The sequence below is a fragment of the Oryctolagus cuniculus genome, chromosome 1, assembly GCF_051225735.1.
Source record: "Oryctolagus cuniculus isolate XC-2025 breed Fujian yellow rabbit chromosome 1, ASM5122573v1, whole genome shotgun sequence".
NCBI lineage: Eukaryota > Metazoa > Chordata > Mammalia > Lagomorpha > Leporidae > Oryctolagus > Oryctolagus cuniculus.
The window spans coordinates 227,831,197-227,851,772 of NC_142867.1; the positions used below are offsets into that span (position 1 = coordinate 227,831,197).

Genomic DNA, 20,576 nt, shown 5'->3' on the forward strand with positions numbered 1-20,576 from the left:
GCCTCTACTTTTCTCTCTGTGACTCTGTTGTTGAAATACATAAAAAAAAAAAAAAAAAAAAAAAAAAAAGCAATGAAGAGCCAGGGTTGGCACTGGCAGTATACTCCAGGGGACCTGTGGTACCTGCTTGGCTGGGAAGCCAGAAGCTGCGCTCTGCGGGGCAAGGGCCCAGCCCGCCTCTGCCTCGTCGGATAGACCATGCCGGTGAAGGCAGGGCTCGCTGTCCAGGGTGCAGGTGGCGGGGTCTGGTGAGGTGACATGGATGGAGCCAATGAGTGCAGTTTTCCTGTGGTCCTGGCAGCAAGGCCCTCTCCAAGGCAGAGCTAAATCTCCCTGGTCCCCAGCACCCAGCACAGTGCCCAACACAGGCACACGCTCGTTCACTGGAGAACCGGCAAAAGCACCACGGCTGGATCCACCGTGCAGGGAGGCAGCAGATGTCAGCGTGAGCCGAACGGACAACAGGAAGCCCAGCATAAGCAGACTGGAGTCTGCTCAAGGAAGTGCGCTGGGAATAACAATAATGATGGCAATGATACCAGTCATGTAAAATTATCATGATTAATTAGCGCAGAATTAATTCACGGTGGACACAGAAAGTGAGACAGGAGTGAACATGGTGATTAAGACTGGGGGATCTGGAATGAGACTGGCGGCTTCAAGCCTCATGTCTGAGTACTGTGGGATCTTCAGCAGGTTCTCGACGTCTGTGTCTTAGTTTCCTTGTCTCTACAATGGGCACACTGCTGGGTAACCAGACCAAGGCAGAGAATTTACATAAAGAACTTCACACAATACCCGACCACAGTAATGATTAATAGGAAGTGGGGCCATTGCAAGTCAGTTTCTATTCCTGTGTCAGAAAAACGGGTTACAGGGGCCCACACTGTGGTGTAGCAAGTGAAGCTACCCCTGTGATGCCAGCATCCCATATGTGTGTTAGGTCCTGTGGCAGCTGCTTCACTTCCAATCCAGCTCCCTGCTAATAGGCTGATAAAAACAGCAGAAGATGGCTCAAGTGCTTGGGCCCCTGCCACCCATGTGGGAGGCCTGGATGTAGCTCCTGGCTCCTGGCTTCAACCTAGCCCAACCCTGGCCATTGCAGCCATTTGGGAAGGGAACCAGAGGATGCAAGATACCTTTCTCTCTCTCTAAGTCTGACTTTCAAATAAATAAATGAACGAATCCTAAGGGGAAAAAAATGGGATAAAATTCTAATACAGTTCTAAGGGTAAGGATTCAAACAATGGGTTTTCTGAGTTCAGGCAGAAGCTGATAAGACTCCCCTGTTGGGAGTCTGGACTGTGAAGGTCTCGGTTCCCACTGGCCCACCGTGCTGTTCCAACTATGCTGCATAGGAGCACAGGCTCTGGAGCCAGACTGCCAGAGTCTGAGTCCCAGCTGTGCTGCTCCATGCTGTGAACTTGAACAAGCCACTTAGCCTCTCTGTGCCTCAGTTTCCCTCCCTGTACAGCGATAGAAATAGTACTGGCATGTGGGCCAGCAGCAGTCCTTGGTTTGGAGAGATGTGGACCGGAATAGGGCATGGTTGAGCTTCCTGGGTTGGGGGGGCTGGTGATGCTCTGCTTCCTGACCTGGGGTGGTTACATGTGGGCATGTCTACCTTGTCCAAACTCTACTCACAGTATACTTAGCACAGGTGTGCTTTTCCTTGTAAACCTCACACTTCAATGAACTACTTAGAAAAAGTAGTCCTATAGACATCACAAGATTGCTTTGGTAATTCAATACATTAGTATATGTCTAATACTATATCCTCTGTACAAGGCCTCTTCAAAAAGTTCATGGAAAATGAAATTGAGAGATAAGTTTATTTTGGTGTGACCCATGCATGTGAGAGGGTCTTCAAAACATTCATGAAAATGCATATTATAAAATAGACCATGTATGGATTTCAAAAAATATTTTATATAAAAATGAACTTATTTCTTAATTCGATGGTCCATGAACTTTTTGAACTTTCCTTGTAGAAGTACTAGGTATTGGCTGTCATTACTATGAAAAAGTTAACTGAGCTGTAACTCTGCTAATAAACACAATTCAATCTAGGTTGAATCAATGATTTCAGAAAACTTGTAGGCAAGTTGCTGCACAGTGGGTTAAACTACTGATTGCGACACTGGTATCCCGTATGGGAGTGCCAATTCAAGTCACCACTGCTCTGCTGTCAATCTAGCTTCCTGCTAATGACCCTGGGAAGGCAGCAGAGGACGGCCATCCACCTGGCAGAGCTGGACAGAGTTCCTAGCTCCTGGCTTTGTCCTGGCCGAGCCCTAACTCTTGTGGCTACCTGGGAAGTGAACCAGTAGATGGAAGATCTCCCCTCGCCCCCAGTTTGTCTCTCCCTCTCTCTGCTGCCACTCTGCCTTTCAAATAAATATATCTTTAAAAAAAGAAAAAGAAAAGGAGACACATATGCAAAAGTCAACACCTCCAGGAGGCACACTGCTTCTTCCATCTGTCCCACCTCCCTCCAGGGAGAAGCAAGGCAATAGCACCAGCAGGGGGCTTCTAAGCAGCCCTGGGCACCTGAGCCAGCTGGCTGGGGAGCAGAGGTCCGGTGATGGGGCTTTGGGACTTGATCTTCAACTCCTAGTTTTGGACCTAGGGTAGGCTATCTAAACTGAGTTCAGCCTCGCTTTCCTCGCCTATAAGATAAGTCTTTAACCACTTTTTACATAGGACTGTAAAAGGATGAAGTAAAAAAGAAAAGCAAAAGAAAACAAATACCAACTTTTACTTTGTGTCTTCATGGCTATATTCCCATCTGCTCAGGACGCTGCTGTGGGGCCACAGCTGGAACTTCTCCCCGTGGGGACGATGTCCCACAGCTGGTAGGCATAACCCACTCTCACTGCCACCACCGGAGGCAGCACCACTGCCACCAGCAACCAAAGCACAGGGGAGGGGTCCAGGCCGATTCACGCAAAATCACTCTGCTTTGAGAGGACTCAGCATCCTCCTGCATCAGGCCATTACCATGCCCACAAAGTGCTCTGCTTGGGTTCAAAGAAAGTCTAGTGCAAGCTCATCTCTGTGAGAGATGGACATCAATGGACATCCCTTCAAATACCACATCTTGGTTTTTTTTTTTTTTTTTTAACATTTATGAAAGGCACAGAATAGGGTTGAATTTAAAACAAAAATTACATTTTAATTGTATGTTAATCCAAACTATATGCTAAGTGACTCAAACCACAGCCAACCATACATGGAGGCTGCCTGCCTGCCAGCCAGGAGCTGTTACACTGTTACACTCCAGGTATTTCACACAATAAGATCAGAGCCATTGGCTGCTGGGCTCCTCTGGGGCCCAACCCTTTCTGTGGACATTTAACAGGACCCTCGTGCCACTCCTGACACTGAGGGTCACAGGGGTACAAGAATCTGCCCAAAGTCACATGGCCTAGAGAAGTACAGCTGAGCTGAACCCTGTTGCGCAGCAAAGCCTCTGTCCTACTCAATGCCTCCTAGTGTTTGCCCTGACACACTGTTTCAATCAGTAACAGAAAGACTTCTGTTAGGCACTTATCAGATGAATCAAGGCCCTCAGTACTTTGACACCTGGCCCTGAGGCCATTAAAATGCCCCAGGAAGAGAGGGTTTCCTGTGGAATCTCATACCCATTTGACAGATGAGGAAACTGAGGCTAAAGATGAAACAATTTGCTCATGTTCTCACCACTGAGAAAGAACTGGAATCTGGGCTCAAGCGAGCCAGTGTTCTTCTCAGTATACAGTCTCTATAAAATGTGCTCAAACGCATGCGCATGTAGATGAGTATGTAACAAAGAACAGCTCCAGAGCTGGTGGCCTCCTAGGAGAGGAAGGAGACAGGGAGAGCAAAGGCAGTCACTCAGGCATCCTCAACTTCTCACTCTCCCCTGAGATCCTGGCTCTCCAGGGTACACACAGAGGAGAGAGTGACTTTTCCTCCCCTTCCTCAGGCCCCAAAGGTCACGGAACTGCCAAGCTGTTGATAAACGTGGTGGCTTTTCTTTGGGGCCAGGAGTCACTGATTTGCTCCTTCCTGCTCCACAAAATTAAAAATCTACGTCCGACAGTTCAGAAGAGCCCTGAAAACACGGCTGGCATTTCCCAGTGTGCTTTAAACAGAAACAGAAGCTTGGCCGGGGAGGGAAGGGGTGTAAGCACTCCCGGGTCAGGCCAAACCCACGGCTGGCTCACAAGGTCACAAGCACTGAGTCTCATTAACAAGTCTAGAGAGTCTCAAGCCAGGTCAGCAGAGGGGCTCCTGTTCCAATGGCTCCTCTCCTGGTCCACCAGGCATCGGCCAGTTGCTCCCGTCAACTTGACGTCTGAAGGGTACGCGGTCCACCCGGAAATGATCTCTGAACTCAAGGGACTCTCGACCCCTTTGTGGGTAGGGTATGGGTAAAGCTGAGGAAGGGACCTTGCTCCAGGAGTCTGCCGGTTCCAGGGTTGCTGTCCTGGATTTTCACTTGCTAGGTGGGCAGCTTCAAGCAAGGCACTTGGCCTCCTGCTATAGCCCTCACTGCTGGCCTCCCCACGGAGCTGGGTTCTGCCCACTGTCCTGGGAGTCCACTCTGCCAGTCCAGCCTGGCTTGCTCTCTGCTCTCCTGGATGCATGGTGAGCTGATGCACACCTTGGACTCTGCAGAAGCAGTCCCGGGGTCCTCGTGTAAAAGGACAGGAGGGTGTCAACCCCTGCCCTGGTGTTGCAAAGCACAAGTGCTCACCACCGTTACTCCACCCTGCCAGACCCCGCTCTTCCAGAAAACCTTCCTGACAACTCCTGCTCCTGTGGCAAGGGTGTTTCTAAACCAGAGGCCAAGCACAGTGGCCAGCAGACACTGTGGTCCTTGAGCAAAGTTTGTTTTGGGGTCCTTTCTAATCGCTCCATGTGTGCGATCACCTTCCCCTTAACTGTTTGAACCTTGCTAGGCTCACAGGTACTGTAGTCGCACTTGCCACTGTCACCTGCAGGTACCGCAGGGCTTGCACACACGCTCTATTTTGATGTGTATTACTTAAACAATGTCCTCAGAGCAATCTTATGGAATGTGCACTATGCACATGTTACAGGATAAATAAAAACTCCAAGAGGCAAAGGAACGTGTCTCGGGTCCCAGAGGAACAGAGCTGCCCACTGCCTGGTTCCTTTTTGTGTAGCTGCCTCTACTTTCCAGCCACAGAGCTGGTGTTGGGCAGATCCTGTGGCTGGTGGCCACATCACACATCTCTCTTGGGCCCTTCATGGACAGGCGTATCTGAGAGCCATTCATGTAACAGCCAGCAGACCCTCAACACACTCAAACACTTTACGCAATAGCTGGGTTCAAATCATGGTCCTGTTAACTGTGTGACTTGGGACCAGTTACTTAGCCTCTCTGTGTTTCAATTCCAATCATCTGTAAAACAGGACCACCATTACCAGAGAACACTTACTGTGAAAACTTAATAATGAGTGTAACGCAGCTGGTCATCATTCAAAATAGCATCCACTCAATGAGAAACAACAAAAGTGGAATTTAAAAGTTTCACTGGGAGCATATGGGGACGTTGATTCCCTAGTCCCAACAGGGTTTGGGGTCACCTTATCGTAAAACTCGGGCCTCACTCCTCCCGTACAACCACCACTTGCCATCATTCATTCTTCACTAAGCACGGCAAACCCCAACTCCCATCTCCACCTGCCTTTTATTTGAAATGTCAATTTTTAAAGAGTGGAGAGGTTGGAAACCCAATTTAACAAGCACGCTGAAACATTGTTTATTGCCCCCATAAACGTGGCTTAGCGAGAATTACGGACTTAATCAGAGCGAACTTATCTCCCGGTGAAAAGGAACACTTTAAATTTCAGAAATGGCACCTTCACTGTGAAAATCTCTTAACTTTTCAAACAAACTACAGGGGGTCTTAAACATGCGGGCAGTAAAGGGACGGCCATTACTGTGATTTGTCTCGCCCTAGAGCCAGGGAGCCCTAAAGGTCCATAACAGCTTTAAGACCCAGGAAAAATAGCTGGAAAATCATATTTGGCCAACGTGTCTCTAAAACACAGAAACGCTTTGCCGGGTGGGAAGAACGTCCTGCATCACTGCTGGGGGCTGCCCCAAACAAGGGACCCTTGTTTCTCAGGCCCTAAGAAAGCTCACTTCTGCGTGTAGCGATGGGTAGTATTCTAGTGGCCTGTCTTTCAGAAGAGAGGTACCGCATGAATCCAAAAGGCTGCTAAGTTGTTTGGTTGTTTTTTCCTTAGAACAAAACAAAACCACTTCCAAGGATGCAGTCATGTGAAGCCACCTTCCCAATCTGAAGCTTCATTAGGGCTGCTACCATCCTGCCAGCAAAGGTTTTCATAAAGACGCTGCCCCCATCTTGCAGAGGGCGTATCAGCAAGGCTGCCAGAGGCAGGAAAGCAACAGATATAAAATTTTATTATTTCAATGCCCCAGTAGCAGCCAGGAGGACTTAATGAAATCGCCAAGATTTACAATCTGAAATAGCTATTGCACAGACAGATATGGTTAAGGGAGCTGTGCCCTCCGACCTTTCAACCCTTTGATCCTCACACGGCAGGTGGCCTGGAGCCCCCTCCTGGGCATCTTCCCTCTTCCGACACCGCTGAACCTTGATGTGCAATAAGCCTGACCCTACACAGGTGACTCCCCTATGCTTATCACCAGCAGCTGCTGCTAACGCAATGGCCGAAACCACTCGTGTGGGGAAGGCAGTGTAGCCGGGCAGGGTCACATGCGGTGCTGACATCAGCTTCAATAATTCAGCCCCAAGTCCCATTGCTTGGCAATGTGTGGTGATGTCCTCACCAAAAACCATCCTTGACATGAAACTTTGGGCTCTTCCGATTTATACTATGAGTGAACAGTGGGGGGAGGGTGGGGAGAGCACCTTTTAAAACTCAATCACAAACCTTGGAGAAAAAATAATCAACCCCAAAGTCCTAAATGCATCTCTCAGAACTTCCCCAAAACCATGTGCAGCAAATTTATACCAACGAAAATCAAAACAATTTTTGGAAACCTAAAATTGACTGTTTTCAGTTCCATGAAATTTCATTTAAAAAACCCCATATGCCAAAATGTCCAAATTCTCTTATTTTTAAAAATTGGGATGACTTCCAAAAATCATAGCTATCTTTTTCTTTCCCTTTTTTTTTTCCTTCTTCTAGAGCTAGGGATGGGTAATGTGCATATGTACTTATCAAGCTTCATAATTTAACCCGTTCGGTCAGCACAGAATATTTGCAATCAAATACTGAAGGAGGAAGATACAACTTCATCCCACAGATCTTTCAAAATGATTGACTTGGAGGCAGCAAGGTTGAACAGAGTGTGGTTTGCTGAGGAAGCACCCAGCAGCCTGCACAGCCCTGGGGTACACCTTGTAGCTTCTGTCGGGTGTTTGGGTTCATGCGGGGAAGGAGACAGTAGGCAGAGCACAAAAGCCTATTTGTGGGATTTAGTAACCTCCAACCACAAGGCAAAACTTGAATTCCACTGTAGATCAACCCCAAGGAAATCTCCAAGCCACTGTGTCTGTCTAAAAACAAATACAGGGTGGTGGCCCCAAGCTTCAGCTGCAAGGCCAAGAATTCAGACCAAGACTGAATCCAATGGACTTTTTCCTAGACAGGTACTGTGGCATAGTGAATAAAGCCATTGTCTGCAGTGCCAGCATCCCATTTGGGTACCAGTTTGAATCTGGGCTGCTCCACTTCTGATCCAGCTCCCTGCTAATGCAGCTGGGAAAGCAATGGCAGATGGCCCAAGTACTTGGGTCCCTGTACCCACGTGGGAGACCTAGATGAAGCTCCTGGCTCCTGGCTTTGGATAGGCCCAGCTCCAGCTGTCACAGCCATTTGGGTAATAAATCAGTGGATGGAAGACTTCTAACTGTGCCTTTCAAATAAATAAATCTTAAAAAAAGGAAAGAAAGAAAAAGCCCACTCCTTTTGTGGCCTCATTGGCATCCATATTAAATGTTCATCTTGAAATGAGCCAAGAACCCAACAACATAGAAAAAGAAGCACACAGACCCTGTTTCTCATCGCGTTTCCCTCTGCGGATGTTTAACTGTAGTACGGAGTAGTTTACTTAGAAATCAGTTTTGCAGGAAAAAAGGGCATGGTTACTACATCACAGCTCAAGCACTCTGTACAGAACTATTAAGCAGTCTCTCTGAGACACAACTATCTATTGGAAATATTTTATTAACAATCATCTGGACCACTGAGTGAGGGCCTGCTAATGTAAACGGCATTTCCTTTAAGGAGGTGCCTTGCCCAGCCAATGGGCACATGAAGGCACACTCCCCCAGAAGCTCAGAGACTCCCCCAGGCCACACCGAGACCAGTTGAGGGGCTGGGATTCAAACTCAGGCTCACTGCTGCTCCCAAGAGCTCATGATCCATCCACATTTTTGCCAACAAAAGCAAAATAACAAACAACACAACAACACACACTAATTTGTGCAGAAAATGCTGGACTTGGGATTGTTCACACATTGCCCTGACCTGTTTAAAGGCCTTCTGAATCAATTACTTTAGGTCATTAAGAGGAAGTTTAATTTGGTTGACAAACACCCCTACTGTGGTGACCTTGCATATCAACAACAAATGCCTGATGGTCACAAACCTGGACCAAGAGTCGCTGAGCATGGTGTTAAACAAAACCACATGTGCCCAGACTCAAAGTGGGATTTGCCTAGGCCAAGGGTACCACTCTTCAATCATCATGCTGGGCTCTGAGCGCCCCCAACGGCCCCACCCCTAATCACTTGCAAGGAGTTTATGAAAAGAAGTCACCAGTCTCCTGCGGCTGGGCTCAGTTAAAAGTGCCTTTAAGCAAAAGTCAACTCAGAAAAAGTCACTCATTAAAAAATAAAAATAGACGCTGAAATGGGGTAGAGTCGACTGTAGGTAGATGAGTCTGTTAAGCTTTTTTCTTAGGAAAAAGATTCCACTTTTACACCCATATAATATTGCTTCCATTTATCTGGTGACTGCCACGTGCTAGGCACTGGCTTAGGCTTACTCATGCATTTTCTCACTTATTCCTCACTATTATTTCTCACTTAATTCCTGTGGGAGCAAGCACCCACATCAGAGGGCCTGGTCCAGTACCTGGCTCTGCTCCTGACACCAGCTTCCTGATAAGGCAGGTCCTGGGCTCAAATGATTGAGTTCCTGCCACCCATGTGGTAGACCTGGATAGAGTTCCTGGCTTCAGATTCGGCTACTACAGACATTTGGTGGTGTGAACCAGCAGATGGGAGCTGTGTGTGTGTGTGTGTGTGTGTGTGTGTGTGTTTGTGTGTGTGTATGTGTCTCTCAAATAAAAAAAATAAATTTAAAAATAAATAAAGGTAGAATGGAAACATTAACAAAGAAAATGCCTATGAAATGGAGAATCTACTTATGTTACAAGTGGAGTGTTGAGGCTCAAAGAGGCGCCTTAAGGCACCTATCTTCAAGACAGGGGCACCTCTCTCAAAGTGGTGACAATTTAGAAACTCTATCACCAAAGCTTTAAGTGCACTTAGTAGGCTTCCATTCAGTCACTGAGATTATGATATATTTGTAAGTATTTCCAACAGATTTTTCCTAAGAGGCTAGCCAGTTTGAACAAAGCATCAAACCATATGATGCAGTAACCATACCTTTCCCCCCTGTTAAACTGATGTCTTTAAATCAAAGAGCTGGTTGAGCCAGAGCCTAAGCGCTCTTCCCAGCCTGTCACCCTGCCTCCCCCATGCTGCCCCTTACCCAGATCTCACAAGAGGCAGACCCATTCAGGCCTCCCTCTGTCACAACTTAGACATTTTAAGTTCTTTGACATTGCTAAGTGGAGCTCACATAGGATGACTGGTTAAGTGAGAAAAGAAAGATCGAGAAACAAAAACATCAACAATTGCTTCACACAGGCTAGTGGGATTTCCCTGGGGGTTACCTCCCCGCTTTGTTTGCTCTCTCCTCAGTAACAGAAGACTAGCCCATCTCACAAGACAGGTTTCAGTCAGGACAAAGCACTGACTTGCGTACTGACCGCAAGAAGCTCAACTCGGCCAGAAATACTTGCTCTCTTTGATGGCATAAAGTGAATACTAGAGCCTTAAGTTGCTTCATATGAACTAATTCCATCATGAGAAGAGGCATTTAAGAATCATACTTGGGAGAGCGCGTGTCCAGAGGCCTTGGTCAGGAGCACAGCCTGTGACTGTACCCTGAACCCTCCGGTGTGAGGGACTCGATGTGACGGCTGCGCGAGACAGCACACAGCATGCTCAGGAAACCAAGCTACTGCCCAGTTCCTTTTTCTTTACAAAATAAACCGATCTCTAGGGTGTCCCTGCTCTGTCCCTTGCCTCTTATTTAATCCCATTAGTATGAAGACTAAAGTTTGGTATCATATTTTTAAAAAGCTCTTCATATTCAGTGTCTCAGTTAAGGCGCACGGCTCTTTGAGAGAGATCATACTGTCCTAATTTTACAGCTGAGAACGGGGCCTTGGAGGAGTCACTGGAGCTGACGGACTAGATGCAAGTGACTTCACCTGTCTCAGCCTCACTTCCCCACTCCCAGTGTGGCTATCTCCTACATCACAGAGTCTGAGGCCTGCTCCAGACACGGAAAGCCAGCAGCACAGAGACTGGCACTGGGCGTGTCCTCCCTGCCTCCTCCCTTTCTTGCCAGAGTTCTTACTGTGACCCTGGGACTGAAACTACCAGGTGGGATTTCTCATGCAAATATCCCCTTTCTATAAAGCAGGAATAGCATTGCTTAGCGTTCACAAGTAAATCTCCCACGGGGTTTCTCCATGGAAAAGTCACCACATACACCTGACTATGATGGCGACTCAGAGTTGTGCCACTGCATGTATGTAAACTGTACAAACAAATGTAAACTGTACCTTACTTCTGTCCACGCTGGAGTCCTGTGAGGAGGCAAAATGACACAGGAAAAATGCCTCTCTCTCACCAGGAAACTGTTTAAAAAGAAACATTCCGGAGCCTGCATTGTAGCATAGCAGGTAAAGCTGTCGCCTGCAATGCAGGCATCCCATTTGGGCTCTGGTTCGTGTCCCGGCAGCTCCACTTTTGATCCAGCTCCCTGCTAATGTGCCCAAGAAAGCAGGAGAAGATGGCCCAAGTGTTTGGCAGCCTGCACCACGTGGGATGAAGCTCCTGGCTCCAAGCTCAGTTCAGCTCTGACTGTTGTGGTCATTTGGGGAGTGAACCAGCAGATGGAAGATCTTTCTATCTCCCTCTCTTTCTCTGTAACTCTACCTTTCAAATAAATAAATCTTTTAAAAAAACAAAACAAACACTTTCTATGCTGAGAGGAAAATGAAAAGAAGAAGTGAGTTAAAACAGTGCTAACACACTGATACTTTCCTTGTCCTTACAAAAGTGGGGCCCGCCATTTTGTGCAGCAGTTTCACCATTGAAAATGGAGGCCTACCGTGGACTCAGACACACGTGGCCTCTGGATCCCGCAGACAAGAGGAAACTTTGATCTAGCCCCTGGATCTGTCCTCCAAATGGTGTACTGAGTGGCCCAAAGACAGGCCTCCCTGGATTGGTGACGGTAAGAAAGAGAGGAAGGCTGGGAGCCTGGCCCGTCCCCCATACCCCTCACATGCCTCTCACAATTGCACTGGTGACAGAGCTGGCCAGCAGCCTTGCAAGTTGGCACCTGGGTCTCACCTCCTTGGTCCCATCTCCTGAAATGACTGGTTGGCTATCACCTAAATGGACACTCTCAAACTTGATGGAGACTGAACAGGACTCACAAAGTTCCTTGAAAACTGAGAGAAGACAGAAATCTAGTAAAAGTGGTTCTTAAAGCCTCAAAGAAAGGACTCACTGCAAACGCCTCAGCCACAGCTTGGGGAGCAGGGGAACCGCCCGGAAGCTGACACATCTGAGTTTTATACACGGGGTTTTGGTGTGCCATTTCCTTAAGAATCACTCTGATCTTTACAAATCTCAATTTACTTTATTAACAGGGTTAAGCGGCTTCCACACATTTTATATGGAAGCACTGTTTCTAACGGCCCAGAAGGAGAAGGCCTGACCATATCCCTCCCCTATTCACACCCTCCAACAGCTCTCCATTGCCCTATAAAGTTCGAGTTCTTTAATGCAGCTTACAAGGCCCTGGATGGCCTGGCCCCTGCCTGCCTACCTCAGCCCTCCCCGCTTCCTTCCAGTTCTGTGCTGCTATCAGACATGGAATGGCTCCTACATCCTGGGAGGCCCGCAGGCTACGCCTCAAGTTGCTGCTGACGCCATTCCCTGTTGCTGTGGTTTGCCTAACTCTTCTCCATCTCTTAGCTTCCAGTCCAGGCATTCTCCTTCCCCTGCTCTCAAGGCGAGGGCCACTGTCTCTCCCCCCAGAGCCTGTGGCACCCCACATGCACCACAATTACTCTCTCCTTGGTGCACGTGCTCTGGAAAACCCCAGAAGAGATCATGTCACCATCACCATCTGACACAGAACTCCTGCAGTGCAGTGCCCGGCACACCCACGGCTCTGGCACCATCACTGCAGGGAGGAATCTGCTGTGTCCCGGACAACGGCCGCCGCAGCAATGCGCTGTGCTTACACAGCATCCAGACTTCGCAGATGAGGACAGGAAGATGCACAGAGGCCAAGCGCCAGGAAGTGCTCGAGCAGGAATTGTTTTTAAAGATTTATTTTATTTGAAAGGCAGAAAGAGAGAGAGAGAGAGAGAGAGAGAGAGAGAGAGAGAGAGATCCTCCATCTGCTGGTTTACTCTCCAAATGGCCACACGGCTAGGTGTCTGGGCCAGGCCAAAGCCAGGAGCTTCTCTGGGTCTCCCACGTGGGTGCAGGGGCCCAAGCACTTGGCCATCTTCCACTTTTTTCCAGGCCATAGCAGAGAGCTGGATTCGAAGTGGAGAAGCCAGGACTCCAACTGGTGCCCAAATGGGATGCCGGTGCTACAAGCGACTTTACCCATTATGCCACAGCACCAGCCACTTGAGCAGGAATCTGAAAGGATATTCATCACACACTCCGGGAGGGTCATTCCCAACCCTGCCACGTGCCATCTGCATTGCACACCAGGAGAACAGAGGATGGGTGCAAGCCAACTTTGCTGGAACTCTTTTCCTAGGAAATGAGGATGATGACCATGGGACCCTTGAAAGTTCCTACAACATAATTTCAAAGCCATCAGCTCAACCATGTGAGGGCTTGAGGCCACTGGTGAAATGGAAACAGCCGTGAGTGCTGAGCGTCTGTTGAGCTGCGGCGCGCTGTGCTGGGCATCTGACGGCGTTCTCTCACACATGCTCCCAGGGAGCTCTAAGGGACATAGTTGTTGCTCTCAGTTTGCGGGTGAGGAAACAGAGGCTCTGAGGGCAACCATCTTGCCCAAGATCCCGGATAAGCGGGAGGCAGGAGAGCCAGAATTCAGAGCCCGCCTTCTAACTGCTACATTTCATGGCCTGGTGTACAGGTGGAGCTGCTTCCAGAAGCTTCCCTAATCCCCTCTCTGGAACTGTGTCAGTATCATCACCTGTCTCCCTTCCTTCTTGCTGACCATTCTGCCACCAGCAAGGATACCAAATACCTCCTGGCTCCATCCCTTGTGTCTCTCTGAGATCCCTACACAAAGCGTTGTTTGTGAGGCTTGTAGAGGAAGGCCTTTGTCTTTCAGACGGGAGAAGCACCATCTACTATACACGACCTGGCACCTGCTGCCAGACACGGCACAGAGCAGGGGGTGCAAAAATGTCTCCTGAACTAAATTGAGAGCGCGTGAATGAAAGGAAGCAGTCACTGTGTAATCTGGCCATGTTTTGGGATTTCCTAGCTGCCAGCTAACATGATCATTCTCTCCAAGAAGAAACTAGGTCTATGCCAATACCCTTGGCCATCCTGCTAACTTGCCACTAGCCTCAAACTGCTTAAATGAGAGGATATAAAAAGGCAGAAGGAGCGAGGAGGAGGAGGCTCAGCCATAAACTTGTCACTGTGTAGATGAAAGGTGGACTCTCTTCAAATGACGCCGCCGCCATCTAGCAAATAGCAACGGCGTCCTGTACTAGCCTGGAGACTAGAATTAGGTCTTTCCCCAAAAAAACCTTCCTTTCAAATGAGAACAGTAGGTTAGAATTTGTAGTTCTTTCTGTGCAACAAATTTGAGTGTCATAAAAATGGTTAAAAAGTCTTCCTATGGTAGCTTTTTCTAAACTTTTATGAACATCTGCCACATTCATTTGAAGTTTAAAAAATTCTGGCACATATGCAAAGGCATAATAAGGTGCCTATAGCTTTCAAGAAAAAATAACAAGACAGTCAAAAATAAGCCTTTTGCTGAATTGCCAGTAAGAAAACTAGCGTTGCAGGCGAGATGGGCCTTCCCGAGCTCCTTCCTTAGAGAGCTTCCCTGGGCCCAGGCTGGCTCTCTCCCAAGTGTGCCCGTGGTGCCTGGAAGAAGTTGTGCAGGTTGGGGCTGGGGCGGGAAATCAGCTCTCTCCCTCGAAGGGCACAGAACCAGATGAAACCAACAGAAAAGCACAAGCAGGCAGCTCAAGTCTGAATGAGGAGATCAGGATTTGGTGGTTCATGGCTGCTCAACTCACCCAGGGCACAGTGCTTTGTAAGAAAGACTCAGTTGGTGTCAAGAGTGGGGCGACTGCCATTTTTATTTTTCTTTGGGTGTTGACTACACTAGAGTTCAGCGGAGCAGGTTCCTCTCCAGCCTCACTCAACACCCACCTGGGCCAACGCTTCCTACACCTTCTCATGGCAAGTTACTCAGAGGCAAGGCCGAGCAGACCCGCACCAGTTCACCTGGGTGCAGAGGTCTGTCTCAAGTGCTAGTTCCAAGATTTATGCATATGTTGGATTACACGTTTTACTACCGAAGAGCTTACTTCCCATCAGTTACAATTATAAAACAAGTAGAAAATTTACTTCCCCCATCTTTAAGTAACATGCCGGCACTGGGAAACAGAGCTGCCTACTGGAGGGCTCCCAGTTACAGCTCCCCAAACGCCCTGCTCGCAAAGTTTCCGTTCAGACAAGCCCACCTGCTGGACACCCTGCTCCATGCTCGGGGGCTGGGGACACCACCACAAATGATGTACCAGCCTCCTGCCAAAGGAACTCATTCTTCAGGGGATGACGGAGACGGACGGGGAAGCAAACAGCTATCATTCAGAGCAAGATGAGCCATATGTGGATGACAACAAAGTGGGAGGGCTTTTGGAGGAGCTGGGGGAGGGCAGGGGGTGCCCACGCAGAGGGTGGGGATGCAGACAGGTGTAAGGCCCAGCACGAGAACTGGCTGCCATGATGGGGCAGGAGGCACGGCAGCAGCAGAGCACCGGTGTAGAACACAGGCCAGGGAGACGGGAAGGCCAGCTACCCATAGTAGAGCACGGAGGCGGAAAGCAACACATTCCACGTGGGACTGAAGCTTATCTTGCACCCCCGGGACCCAGCACCAACAGATGGAACAAAAGAGGCCCTCACTTTGCTTATCGAAAGCATCAGTGTCAATGAAGGCAGTCAGGAGGCAAGAGGATAGGAGGCATTGCAGAGACTTGGTGAGAACTGAGAAAGCGGGGCACCCGGCCACGCTCAGCGTGACCCATGTCAGTGCCTTTGCAGGCAGGGGTGCCACTTACAGGGACCAGGCACTCCGGAAGCAGAGTGGGGTGGCTCAGAGTGTGTGCAGACAATAAACTGGGGAAGACTGAGTGAGACTTCCGTAGCACAGCAAGGTGAAATTCCAGTGGCACTGGGAACTACGAACCTGAAGTTCAGAAGAGAGGCAGACAGGTGTGGGAGTCACAGCCAAGAGTCGGCAACCTTGACTTAATAGCTGAAGCCAAAAGCCTTGAAGGAGATGACAAGAGGGCACATAGAGGAGGCCAAGCCGGGAAGCTTGGAGAAGGCCGACGGTACTGGGACACAAAAGGGGGCTGCAGAAGCTGTGCCGGAGCCATCTGGAGGCAGGAGGGGACTGTGGACACTGGCAGACCACATACTCCTCAAGTTTGCATTTCAAACTCTACAGCAATTGGCACAAAACGTCCATTACAAAGTATCTGCTTCTAGTTTTAATTTTTCCATACAGGAGCTCTCTGAATAGATCCCCAAACTTGACAAACAAAGGTAAAACACAGAAGAAATCTCTTCAATCTGATCTAAATACATCATCCGAGATAGTCCATAAACTGTGTACTGTATGTGCTTGGGGCTGGGTGATGACAGGGAGGAACTGTTAACAGAATGTAGGAGCCACATGGCCGTCCTGTCAAATTAGAAATTTGAGCAGATTTCTGTGGTCTATTTTGATCAAGATTCTCAATGTCAAACAAACAGGTTTTTCGATAACCAACTTGTTTCATTTTTGTAAGCACAATAGCACAGCGTGCAACAGTTAGTGAAGAAGCAGGTGGTCCTCGTCGACGTGAAAAGAAGGCAACAGAAGAGAAGTAGCACTTCCTTGAAGACATGCAAAGCACCACCCCAGACGGCTGTGGCGGCTGTGGCTGTAGATTCTCCCTGGAGAGCTCACCTCCCGTGTAAAACCGAGCAATCCCCACCCCCACCCCATCTCGCTCTGGTGCAAGTCTCAGCTGTCTCCCAAGGAGGAAGAGGCTCAGGGTCCACGTCCACAAACTCAGGGCACTTAACAAAAGCACAGAAAAGTCCTTTCAAAGAATTGCTCTCTAATTGGTACAGCCATGCCGAAAGCAATCTGGCATCAGATTCATAGCTTTGACCAAGCATTTCTACTTTAAGGATTCTATGCTAAGGAAATAAGTCAAAATGCAGATAGAGGCTTATGCATAAAGATGTTCGCTGAAATGCTATTTATAATAGTGAAAAAAAAAAGTATAAACAACCTAAGTGTCCAACGGGAGGAAAATGGTTAAGTTGGGATCTATCCAAATAGCGGAATGACAGGTTAGCAAATTAAAAATTATTACTGGGAGCAGATAAAAACATATTGCAACCCCCATGCCATAATGCTAAGGAAAATAAAGACAACATATCAATTACGCACATTTACACAAAATATGGATTCAAAGAATAAAAACTAGGAGAAAAAAACCCTGGAAAATGCTAACAGTGATTCAATCTGGAATAATGGTAGCGTGGAGGCTTTTAATTTTCTTCTTCATGCTTCTATATGAGGTTTATATCATGTTTCCTACCATGAATAAATGTAACATAGTCACAGCGACTGAGAAAAAAACATAGGAGGGAAAGTGAATGGTTTCCCTTCTCTTCATCATACCCTGGAAGAACCCTCTCCTCCGCCTCCCTGACCCTGGCTGCCTCACCCATGGAGCCTGACAAACTCCAAGCACAGTGGGAAACCCTGGGAACAAGAGCCCAGGGGAACGGGTCTAAGGCACTCTTGGCTCTGAGCACCTGGGGGGAGGCTGCAAGGGAGCTGCTGCTCCCACATGCTCCCGTGTGCAGAGCCATGAATCCTGCGACCGTGTCTTTCCACTGCCACAGAGCCCAACACCCCCCACCCCCCACCCCGTCAAGCGAGCCAGGGAGGAAAGGCGACTTACCTCCATTAAACTTAAATGGATTCCTATGAGGTAGGGCATGGGAGCGCTGTGAAGAGAAACAGAGACACACAGCTGCTTTAATGTCTGTTGCTTCCACCAGAAAATTACAGATGGTTCACTATTTGGAGAGAAACTGTTTTAATAAACGTATGCACAGTTACATTTCCTTTCACAACAAAAATCCTAATATGACATTTTGTTCCCAAGCCTAGAAACTTCACAAGAATTTAAAAATGTGGGCATGGCTGACGGCAAGAGCTTCGGCCCCAGTGTCGGTCCCTAAATGGCGGCTCTGCGATGGCACAGCCTCAGCTGCCTCGTCTTTAAAATGGGAGACTGGGATGGAACCAGCACACTGTTATTAGGATGGAGGGATATATGTTATCTGCAAAAATACAAATGATTTGTACAGTCTTGCTACAAACAGAAATCATTCTTGCCACAATTGGCACAGAAAAAGCAGCTGAGGGTGAGTGAGGGCTTCACACGTCTCCGGGGAGAATGGGTGTCTGCCTGCTGTTGCCTTATGCTATCGGGGACATGTTCTAAGGGTGCCTTCTGATGAGACCAAGTATCTGGAGAGCTGCATGCACGCCTCCCTCTGACAAAGCCTCCTCCAGCCGCCCTGTCCACAGGGCAACGGGTTCCCTAAGGTGCTGGTGGAACAGCTGGTGACCGTCCAACTCCAGCGGCTTTCAGACCAGGGCGTTCTGATGGACCGGCCCTTCCTCTGGTTTCAGCAGTCTGTGTACGCGAGTGCACGCAACATCAAGGATAACGCTGCTTGCTAGTGAAATGTGCTAGGCACTGCGACAAGGAAGTCAGCTCATCTTTTCTTCTCTGTGTGACACGGTAGGCCGCACCCCCATTCTACAGAGGGGGACACAGAGAGGTCAAATCACTGGCCCCAGTGAGGCCCCAAACCAAGGGAAGCGGTAAAAGAGCACTCTGCGTCCAGAGCAGGCATTTCTTCCACCTGCCACACCCGCTTCGGGACCCTGAGCCTAAAATTCCCGGGCTCCCTGCACGGATAGGGAAGGGGAGCCCGGGAGCAGAGTGGAAGGGAGCAATCGGCAGCTTCTGCATCTATCTCTGCAGCACGTGGCGCGTTCCCTGAAATGTGCAGAGGGTGGCTGACGCACCTAGAGGAGAGTCGCTGGGGGTTGGCCAGGCACTTGTGCTCTGGGACAGCTGGAGGGGATGCGGGAGGGTGGAGAGGGCTCTCTGGGGGTGGGGGTGGGGACACAAGGCGGGATTTGCCCCCAGGGCGATACTAAGGAGTGTAGGTGATAGAGGCTGTAAAACATCAGATGCCCATTTTAAAATGACTCAAGCATTTAGCAACAAGGAAAGACACAATTCCCTCACTGACCATTCAGCAAATGAAATTCTTCAAGCAAAAGTGCTCCCTCAGAATATAAACTGTCCTACTTGCTACAGATCCCAGTGGTAAGATACCTTGGGCGCCTGCAGAACAGACTTGAAGATTAGCAGCCTGGTTTGGGAAGTATTCTTCCCAGAGACGCCCGCATTTGATAACGGCTAAAGAAAGAACTGTGCACACAACTGCAGAGCCAGTGGAGCCGTCTTTTCTCTTCTTTTGTTGTCTCCCTCCACTCCTCTCCCCCACCCCACCCCACCCCCGCCCTTTTTGTTTTGTTTTGTTTTTTTGTAAAGGTATTTGTTGTTCACATTCAGCTTCTCTTTGCTTCCAGGGGCAAGAACATGCCTTGCAATATTTTTTCTCCCTTAAACTGTAAACCATTAGTTTAGCTGCCAGCTCCACAAATGCTCCAACTTCCCAGTGTGCCTGTCTCTGCTGTCCCCGCTTTTCCCAGTGTCCACTGGAATGAATGTGTTTCTAATTAAGTTGCTTCAGGAACACGACAGCTTCAATGTCAAAAATACAAAGTCTGAACCCCGGCAGGAAGTCTTAAGACTGCAAATGTCTCATCTGGTGGAACCTCGCCTGATGGAATGAAAGGAAGCAGGAAGAGTGCAGAGTTCCAGGAAAAATGGCCACTTATTACCGTGCTCAGCTCAGTCTAACACACAGAAGGGGGAAGAGCTAAAATCCCCAACATTTAACTAAATCTTCGCTTTTCCAGCTCTCATGCTTCGACATGTAATTGATCAGCAAACTTGAGTTTTCATTAGGATTTCAGAACTCAAATTCAATGAGTTAACATAAAGAAAAAAAAAACCCTCAACATGAGAGAAAGGTGGAAAGAAAAAACTATGGCAAAAGCGCTCAGTATAATGTAACCACAGGTTTTTATCTGAAAAAGAAATATTTTCTAGAATTTTAAATATGTAGGTTTTAATGCCATGCCCTTTTGTCCTGCAATAAAAATCAATGAAACCCTGAAAGAGAGGAGAACAGAGTCTTATACAAGGGACTGTGTATACAAGAAAGGACAAAGTGGGCCTTGCTCTTCAGGAATCTTTCAATAGGCATGGTTTTTAAAGCCCAATAATTTTCCAAAGAGTAATTATGGCCTATCATAGAAACGCAGTTTCTTAGCCTAGCATTGTTAGGACGGCAATGGCTCTGTATTTAGAAAATATTTAAAACACATTTATTCTCGAATCACAGCAGCTCTGTGTTTGGTATGAATGCACATTTGGACAAATACCTTTTACACTGTCATCATTAGCTTACAAAGCTTCCAGTAATTCCCTGGATCTACTGCATTTTTGCTCTGCAAATATATAATTACAAATTTCAAGTGCAGGGAGGGAGGGAAGAAAAAGAAACCCAGAGACTCCATAAGGTTTCAATGTGGCAAGAATGCACCTGCGTAATTCTAGGTGTGTGGAAAACAATGCCCATTCTCAATATGCCTCAGTAATTACTGCAGCGGCTGACTCATTTTCTTGGAAACCTCTTTTCTTTGCCTTTTTCTCATAAAAAGAAATTTTGGGTAAAAAACAACAACAAAAAAAAACCACCTACCCATGATTACATCATCTTAACACA

General features: G+C 48.1%; 1 protein-coding gene across 11 annotated transcripts in view; it reads right to left on the reverse strand.

The window, feature by feature from the left end:
- Nucleotides 1-20,576, reverse strand: part of DENND1A (DENN domain containing 1A) — a 555,776-nt gene that overhangs the window by 186,454 nt on the left and 348,746 nt on the right. For all 11 annotated transcript variants that reach the window (XM_089302416.1, XM_070056536.2, XM_070056525.2 and 8 more), the window contains one exon: nt 17,597-17,642. In XM_089302416.1, the coding sequence (XP_089158542.1) occupies nt 17,597-17,642 (46 nt within the window). The remainder of the gene's footprint in view (nt 1-17,596; nt 17,643-20,576) is intronic.